The sequence below is a fragment of the Triticum dicoccoides genome, chromosome 6A (assembly GCF_002162155.2).
Source record: "Triticum dicoccoides isolate Atlit2015 ecotype Zavitan chromosome 6A, WEW_v2.0, whole genome shotgun sequence".
Lineage (NCBI taxonomy): Eukaryota > Viridiplantae > Streptophyta > Magnoliopsida > Poales > Poaceae > Triticum > Triticum dicoccoides.
In genome coordinates this window covers 57,311,316-57,320,913 of record NC_041390.1, presented here as the reverse complement: position 1 = coordinate 57,320,913, position 9,598 = coordinate 57,311,316, and the positions used below count along the sequence as shown (strand labels likewise).

Sequence of the window (9,598 nt, the reverse complement as noted above, 5' to 3'; positions counted from 1 at the left end):
GCCCATTTTTGATTTTTTTTTTGTTTTCTAAACAGCAAAAACTCCGCGAGAACTGGGTTTCAAACCGTGAAGGGCGAGTTCCGAGCGCGACGCAACAACCACCAGGGCAGTTTAGTTGGCGTGATTACGTACATGTTTTCTTTCTTCTTCTTTTCTTTTCTTTTTTTCTTTTTTCAAATTCGTGAAACTTTTCTTTCTTCATGAGTTTTCCTCTACAAAATCAATGGAGTTTTTCTCGAATTTGATGAGTTTGTGAAAAACTCGATGAACTTTTTTTCAAATAGGATGAACCATTTAAAAATTCGATGAACTTTTATCAAATTCGATGAACTTATTTTGAAATTTGGTGAACTTTTTTCAAAACCAATGAACTTTTTTCAAATTCGATGAACTTTTTTCAAAACCAGTGAACTTTTTTCTAATTCGGTGAACCTTTTTTCTAATCCGATGAACTTTTTTTCAAATTGGATGAACCATTTAAAAATTCGATGAACTTATTTTGAGATTTGGTGAAGTTTATTTGAAAATCAATGAACTTTTTCTCAAATTCTATGAACTTTTTTCAAGTTCGGTGAACTATTTTCAATATCAATGAACTTTTTTCTTGAAAATCGATGAACTTTTCTTGAAAATCGATGAACTTTTTTTGAATTCAGTGAATTATTTTCGAATTTGGTGAACTATTTTCGAATTCGATGAACTTTTTCTCAAACTCTATGAACTTTTTTCAAGTTCGGTGAACTATTTTCAATATCAATGAACTTTTTTCTTGAAAATCGTGAACTTTTCTTGAAAATCAACGAACTTTTTTCGAATTCACTGAACTATTTTCGAATTTGGTGAACTATTTTCGAATTCAATGAACTTTTTCTCGAAATCAATAGACTTTTTTAAAATTCAATGAACTTTTTTCAAAGGACAAGAGTACATACCGTAGCAAAACAGTTTGTTTTTTCCAAGAAAATCAATACATACTGTAGCATTTTTCGAGTGAAGAAAAAAGAAGTGATCGAGCGGGAGCCAAGGATCGAGCTGGTAGCTATCGAGCGAGCTGCGGGAGCGAACGATCGAGCGGGCAGCTAGCGAGCCAGCCGCGACAGGCAACGAGCATTGCTGGGCCAGGCCCATGCGAGCGACGCGCGGGCGCTGCGATCGCTAACGAGCGCTAAAGGCGCCAAGGAGGAGGTCTCGTCGCCCACAGCGAGACCAGAGAAAGTCTTGCTAGAGGTGAGGTCCATATTGGGCCGATCAATCGCGGCACAGGCCACATGCCCTATTCTTGTTTTTTTCCTGCTCTTTACGCCTTTTGTCTTTGTTTTTTTACTTTATTTATTTTTCCATATATTTTATATTGCAAAAATACATAAAACATTTCAAAAAATTTAATGAAGCATTTAAAAAAAATGTTAAATGTGTATAGAAAAATATTCCTCATGTATACGAAAAATGTATAAAACAAATACATTGTCTGTGAAAAAAGTTGGTCATGTAACTAAAAGAGGATAATCAAGCATCTGAAAAAATGTTAAATGTGTATAAATAATGTTGATCATGTATTAAAAATATTAATTTGATATTTGAAAAATGTTAATCAAGCATTTTAAAAAGGTTAAATTTGTATAGAAAAAATATATCTCATGTAGTCAAAAAATGTTAACATGGTATTTGGAAAATGTTAATCAAGCATATGAAAATATCAAAATGTGTATAAAACATGTTAAGCGAAGCATTTGAGAAAAAAATGTTAAACATGTTTTTGAAAAGAAAATTAAGCAAGCATTTGAAAAACATAGATATGTCTAGAAAATGATGACCATGGATTCGAAATTAGCCTTATATTCAAAAAATGTTAAATGTGTATTAGAAAAATGTATTGGCTATGAACCAAAATCTGTATAAAAAAGTGAAACCTGATAGAAAAGAAAAACCTTGATGAAAAACGAGAAAGAAAGAAACAAAACTAAAGAAAACCATAAAAAGGAAAGAAAAGAAAAAAAAGACAATGAAAAGCGCGAAAGAAACAAATAAAACCAAAGAAAAAAAGAAACCCAATGAAAATATAGAAATAAATGAAGTAAAACTTGTGTAAAATACAAAAAAGAAGAAAACCCAGAAAAACAAGAGAAAAACCGGCTTTTATATCTTAAAGTAAGTCACGCTTTACTATTATATCACAAAGCCAGCAGTGGCTTGCGGCGCTGGTTAGCACCAGGAGACCAGAGATCGATTCTTCTTCCTTCCTTTTATTTAGCTATTTCTTTTAATATAATGTGTCATAATGGGCCGGCCCGGTACTGTATCTACTTCAGCGAGAGATCCTTCTATGTACATCGTATATGTTTCAGTGGGCGATCCATCATATATACGAAACTGGGTACGATTTGCCAAAAATTTATACTAACCTTTATACGTTTACTGGGTTGCCTGCATTGATCCAGAAGGAATTTAAAAGTTTCTCGATTATTAGATTTGACAACCAAACAGATAATTCTAGATGGTTGCTGACAAATGACAGATAAATTTATCGTGTTTGAGAGGGCACACACTGAGAGGGCGCACACACACAAACAGTCGAGGAATTAGCATCATGCATTCTATAATGGTTGGACAACCAGTTCTGACCATGGGAGTTGCATAACCGAATATTTCCATCTATATGTTTTCTCTACAATTTTACTAAAATCAACCGAGTAACGGTTATTCTTGGTGTGGGTTGGATATTACGGGATGGTAAATCAAATAAATTGTAGACTAATGCATAATTTAGTGGTGGAAAGAGGTTGATGCCTTCTCACTCACCCATGTTCAAGACAAGTAATATAAGATCTTTTAGATCACTATCTTATATTAGTTACAGAGGGAGTGCTAGGCTTTTTTTTATCTACTGGACATGGCTCGTGTACGGAGCGATCCAGAAATACAACCTGCCTGCACACCTGAACCATCTCCAAACCTGTGGATGGAACTGGGAGCTTTCATGTAGCAAGGCAAGGATGGAAGCATAGAGACCCCTATCCTCTTGGAGCTGCAAGCCAGATAAATATTGCATGCACACACTTCATTCTTGATGCCTCTCAAGCGTAGGTGGTTATAGCGGAATTGGAAAGCAGGGCCATCAAAAGGACACTAGACTACGATCCACCGCTTTGCATATTGGAGATGCATGCTACCGATAGAACATCATACCCACCTAGTCTATTTAATTTATTTATTTCAATCACAAGAGCTCTCTCTTACCATGCGTATGTATATATAAGCATCAAACAATAGGTAATGGCTAGTGTGAATTGGATATTGCTTTGGCTGCTAGTACTACTCTCTTTTCATTGTACTTTATGTGAGTGGACATGCTTTGTTTTGAAATCATAAAATAAATTATTTATGATCCGCTTGCAGTCTCTGCATGGAGAGATCGAGAGCCGTAAATATTCCTTGGAACCAAGTACTACAATAGTTGGCAGAAATGTCATTTTCATGTAACACGGGGAGAAAGGCAGCCGACAGGCCGTCCTTGATGGTGAGGGTGTCAAACACAGCTGAGGGCACCATGTGATGTAAAATGAAGGACCCAGCTGAGAATAGTGAATTAAAAAAATGTAAAAAAACAAAAATTTCTGAATTTTTTTGTACATGTTCATGTTAGTGTTGCAAACATGCTTGACAAATTTTGTGCAAACCAGAACAGTAGTGTTTCATCGATGAAGAAAAAACAAATTTAGGGTGACATTTGGTGTTCAGTTAGTTTCTTTTGCACAACCAAAATGTTTAATCTTTTTGTCTCAAAATTTGCAGGTAGACTTTGGATGTGACTAAGACCGCATAAATTTTTTATCTTTTTTTTGACATTTCAAAAATTATTTTTGGGATAGAGAGCACGTGCTCGTGGGAGCCAAATTAAATTTCCGCATTTTATCCTTTTTTTGACCTGCTGACCGTAGAACAATCGTTCAACGGTATCTTAATAAGTAAAATACAATACAATACACATAGTCTCCGGGAGAGTTCACCCAATGACTGTTTTATGAAACATGAATAAAATGAAAGGAAAAATATCTATCCAGTACTGAATCTTGCTAGCCTTTGATCCTTTGGCTATGAGGTATGCCATAGAAATACCTTCCCTCATCTAATATTTCCGAGTTAATTGCACAGAAGTACCACAATTCAGGCATCACATGCAGATTGGTACCATGATTGCTAATTTTTGCGTGTCAGTACCAACATTGGTCCAAATTTTTGCAAATTGGACTAAAACGCGTATTTATACGTATTGACGCCCGATCCGACAGGTCGGGCCCACCCGTCAGGTGCCACGCTGGCCAATCGGCGCGTGCCCGCGTGCTGACTAGGACGAGCCGGTGCGCTGCTGTCCTAACCGGCCCGGTCGCACCAGCTCCAGCCCGGCCGCACCATTCCCCTCCCCCTCCTCCTCCTCGCTCGAACCCTAGTCCATGGCGTCGGCGATTCCGCCAGTCGGCGGCGAGGGCGTCCACGGCGGCGGCGAGGGCGTCCACGGCGTCGGAGAGATGCCGTTCTGGCCTCCTAGCGGAACGGTTGGCGTCGACGGGGATGGCGGCGACGAGTCCAGCTCCGCGTACTCGACCGACGACGAGGAGTCGATGTTACTCACCATGGAGCAGCGGTTGCGGTTGGCGCATCAGTGGGTGGCGAACCCTAGCAGCAGCCATGAGTTGACGCATGGACTTGGCGGCGTGCTGTAAGTACCCTTGTCCTACTCCTCTGATTCATCCAATTGGGCATTTTTAGGGTTTGTTCATCTTCTGCTTTATCTAGTTGGGGATTAGGTTTTATCCAATTGAAGTGACTAGACTAACCTAGTAACATAGTGTATTGCACTCTCAATTTAGTTCAATTACTGTGGCTCTCCAAATTGTTCTGTACTGTCTGGTACTGTAATTTAAGCTGTTTGTACTTTACTGTTGCTCTCCAAATTTTGCTTTTGTGCTAAATTAGTAAATAATAGACTTACAGGTTACTTTAAATTGTAATGTACTGTACTGTTGCTCTCCAAATTAAGAGTAATTATAATAAATAAATGAAATTTAATTTTTTCTGTAGTTTGGATGAAGACATTTGGCAAGTAAGGATCCATTTTGATGCAAGAGAACCATTGGAGATGAAGCTGTGTGGTTCAGATATTACTTATCTGAATTTGGTTGCAGTGATGGAAACCCAAGGATTTAATGCATATGATTGTTTGTTTCACATTGAAAATCCATCTTTAGGAGAGAAAGGGCTGGATTTGGTAGACAGTCATGCAGAATTACAGATGATAAAGAGGAAGATCCAGGACAAATTGGTGCTTAATTTGCTAGTCAGGGCTTGTCCACCCCCTGATACTGATTTTGAGAGGCAGCATTTTGAAAAGCCAGACTTGTCCACTGTGGTGTACCAAGAGCCTGTTGTTTATGATCTGAGTGAGCCTCCTATCTTAGCTGTTGATCAGGAAGGAGTAGTCTTTGAGAGTCAATGTAGCACACATCACCCTGTTGCTCCTGCTGGTGTTTGCACACAAGAAAGCAGAAATGCAACTAACAAGTTGAAAGCAGTTTTGGAAGAAGAAGAAGAGGGATATCAAGGATTTGAGGCTTATGAGGACAGTGATTCCTCTGATGAGGATGGTCAAATTGGAAGTTACCCTAATTACATGGTTGATGAAGAAGATGTAGAGGTGGAAGAGGGAAAGAGGCAGAGAGAGCTAGAAGTACAAGAGGAAGAATCAGATGATGATCAATCAGAAGAGGAAGAAATGCTGCATTATGAGGGTGACACTGAAGTTGAGGACCCATTTGAGGTAGAGGAAGATAGGACTTTTGAACAAGAAGAAGAAACTATAGTTGAACCTGTAAAGAAGAAGCAGAAGCTGCCAGTTAGAAGAGGCCCAACCACTAGGTCACATTGTAGTGAGCTACCAGAGGTTGAACCTAATTTCAGACCATCATCAGATGAAGAAGAGGAGGGGTTGTTGAGGGAGAGTTATGATGATGGTTTTCAGCCACTCTCTTTTGTCCTACAAAAGAAAAGGAAGAGTAGGGCAAAGAAAAGGCCTCCTAGGAAGTGGTACAATGAGAAAATGGAGCAACCACATGAGCAACTATGTATGAAGTTGTGTTTTAGGGATCAACATCAATTCAGAGAAGCTTTGTTGAATTTGCACATCACCCAGGCCAGGAATTTCAGGTATCACAGGAATTCAGATCAGAGAATAATTGTTGAGTGTACAGATAAAAAATGCCAGTTCTTAATGGTGGCAGCAGTTATAAAAGGGGAGAAAACATTTGTAATTAAGAAGATGAGACTAGAGCACACTTGCCCTAGTACCACTGAGACCACCAGGGTTAGTGCTGAGTGGCTAGCACAGAAATATGAGCATCTCTTTAGATCTGATATAACTACTGGTATTCAGACTATAATTGATGCATGCAATGAAAAATATGGTGTAGATGTGCCCAAGTGCATGGCATATAGGGCAAAGAACATAGCTATTGATGTTGTGTTAGGAGATCACAGGAAGCAATATCCTAGGCTTAAAGACTATGCTCAGACTGTCATGGACACAAACCCTGGGAGTAGAGTAATAGTCACTACTGTTACTCCAGTACCTAATGCAAAAATACCCCACCCAGGCCCAAGATTCCATGCCATGTTTTTTTGCCTTAATGGAGCAAGGGAGGGGTTTCTCAATGGGTGTAGGCCTTTCATTGGTTAGTTCTTGAACCTTGTGTGAACCATTTACATATTGTAGAGTACTCCATATTGTATCTCACTTGGAAATGTTGATTATGCAGGTGTTGATGGATGCTTCATTAAGCTCACTACAGGTGCTCAACTACTTGCTGCCACTGGTAGAGATGGCAACAACAACATATATCCACTGGCATTTGGCATAGTTGGTCAAGAGGACACACTTAGTTGGTGTTGGTTTCTACACCAACTGAAAATTTGCCTAGGGGGAGAAGTGGGCAAGTTTGGAACTTATACTATAATGTCAGATAGACAAAAGGTATGTGTTTGTATATTTCATTCTGTTTTGAACAAGTGTTTGCATTAGCTTAGATTTTCAAATTGTTTGTAGCTTAGACTTGTTAAATTGTTTGTGTCAGGGGTTATTGAATGCAGTGAATGCTGTGTTTCCAAGTTGCAACCAAAGATTCTGCCTTAGACATTTATATGCAAATTTCCAAAATGCTGGGTTTAGGGGTGAAGATCTTAAGAAGTGCATGGATAATGCTAGCTATGCCTACAATGAACACAAATTTAATATTGCAATGAATGATCTTAGAGCTGAAAGTGAGGAAGCTTGGGAGTGGCTTACTGCAATACCAAAAAAAAACATGGGCAAGACATGCATTTGACACAAACTTCAAGACTGACTTGGTAGTGAACAACTTGTGAGAGGTGTTCAACAAGTACATTCTAGATGTTAGGAGAAAACCTATAAGGACAATGTGTGATGGGATAAAAGATAAGCAGATGGTGAGGTGGCACATGAAGAGAGAGAGTGTAAAGGAAGCAAGATGGGAGATAACACCTCATTACAGTGAGAAGCTAGAGATTGAGAAGGAGAGGGCCAGATACTGCAAGCCAATACAGGCAGGGGTCAACTTATGGCAAGTTACAAGTGGGCAGCAAACACATGCTGTCAACCTGGAACTTGAGACTTGTGGATGCAGGAAGTGGGACCTTAGTGGCATACCTTGCAACCATGCCATCTCTGCAATAAACAAGGCTAAAAGGAAACCAGAGGATTATGTCAGCAAATTCTTCAAGAAAGATTTTTATGCTGCAGCTTATGAACCAATGATCTTTCCTGTGCCTGGTGAGCATGATTGGACAAGGACCCCTGGTCCAGACATAGAACCACCTGCATTCAAAATCAAGAGAGGAAGAAGGAAAGAAAAGAGGATCAAGGGAAAATTTGAAGTACCAAAGCCAAAAGAAACTTCAAGAATGGGGACCATAACATGTGGCAATTGTGGTCTCCAAGGGCATAGGTACACAAACTGTCTTAAACAGTTGAAGCCTGAGCTAGCTTTGAGGAAGAATAAGCATGTGGTAATAATTTTTCACCTTCAAATATACTAATGTTTTCTTTCTTGTACATTTCTTTCTAGCATTATTAACTGTTTCCTTTTCTTTGCAAGGCTAATCCAAGTACCTCACAGCCAAGAGCTGCTGGTCCTTCTACTGCACCAACAGCAAGACAACCAAGACCTGCTGCTTCTGCTCCTACACCACCATCATCTGGAAGAAGAGGAGCTGGCAGAGGAGCTGGTGCTACTTCTACTACAACACCACCATCTGGCAGAGGAAGAGGAGCTGGCAGAGGAAGAGGAGCTGCTACTTCTACTACAACACCACCATCTGGAAGAGGAAGAGGAGCTGGCAGAGGAAGAGGAGCTGCTACTTCTACTACACCACCACCATCTGGAAGAGGAGCTGGCAGAGGCAGAGGAAGAGCTGGAAGAGGTGCTCCAATGCCATTCATTGCTCCAAGGCAATATGCTGACATTCCTACTGATGGCACACACACTGGATGGATGTCCTACTTCACTGCTAGTATGGGGGTGGAGGAGCCATGTAATGTCAAATATTGTGGTGTTATTTTGGTTAAACTTGATGCTTGAGGCGGAGTACTGGTGGAGTACTCTAGTAATGTTGAACTTGATGCTTGTAATGTTGAACTGGATGGATATGTGGTTGAACTTTAGGTGATTATCTGAATGTTGAACTTTAGTTGGTTATCTGAACTTGCTACTGGATGCTGGTAATGAGAGTTGATTGTGACAAATCAGTACCACATTTGCAGATTATTGTGACAAATCAGTACCAATTCTGCTGCTAGCTGTTGCATGTCAGTACCAATATTGGGGCATCACATAACATGCAGTACCACATTTGGGGATTCTGACATGTGGGCCATCCACCTTTCCTACTATTAAAGTGTGACAGCACAAGATCTCACAGGAGTGTGGGGACGAAACTAGGGTTCATCCGCGCAGCCAAGGACAAATCTCAGAGGCGAGGCGCTGACTGGGGCCGGCGGCGGAGAGATGTCGTGGTCGTCCAGTGCCGGGTCCGCTCCCGGATTTCGTCGAGCTGCAGGAAGGAGGGGGGAGGAGTCGCGCTCGCCGGTGCGCTACCGCGAGAACCCAATGGCATACGAGCCTCCGGTGATGTGCCACTGTTCAACTCCGAGGAAGGCGCCAAGATGGATCTCCTGGAGCAGGCAGAACCCTGGTAGGAGGTACTACAGCTGCGTGGATGCTATGGTGAGTGCTGTTTTTTCCCTAATTTTCTTCCTCTTTCTTCTGTGCAATAATTTTTGGCAGCATGGTGAATTTGCTTGTGTATCTTAATAGCACGGTGGCTGTGGATTTGTGCAATGGCATGATGATCCATTGCCCACATTCTGGAGTGAGCTCATTGGGGATCTGCGTGATGAAGTATGGAGGCTTAAAGGTGCAACTGTTGCTAGATCTGAAGATCAATTTCCAATCCTGACTCCAAGTGAAGATGATGGCACAAGGGAGGCCATGTTTCTGTCTCTGCAAACTCAACTCAGAGAGAAGAATGC

The 9,598-nt window shown here is 40.6% G+C and overlaps 1 protein-coding gene across 1 annotated transcript; it reads left to right on the top strand.

Moving 5' to 3' along the window:
- The first annotated feature begins 4,218 nt into the window (after positions 1-4,218).
- LOC119315642 lies at positions 4,219-6,730 on the top strand. The gene is made up of 2 exons (XM_037590182.1): positions 4,219-4,717; positions 5,080-6,730. Exons 1-2 carry the CDS (start codon positions 4,452-4,454, stop codon positions 6,728-6,730), a joined length of 1,917 nt encoding a protein of 638 aa, XP_037446079.1. The 5' UTR covers positions 4,219-4,451.
- The last annotated feature ends 2,868 nt before the right edge of the window (positions 6,731-9,598 follow it).

Bases quoted from the DNA above. Each gene is read 5' to 3' on its own strand.
- LOC119315642 (XM_037590182.1), top strand. From the start codon at position 4,452: ATGGCGTCGGCGATTCCGCCAGTCGGCGGCGAGGGCGTCCACGGCGGC. The intron at 4,718-5,079 runs GTAAGTACCCTT...TTTTTTCTGTAG, and splicing joins CATGGACTTGGCGGCGTGCT to TTTGGATGAAGACATTTGGC.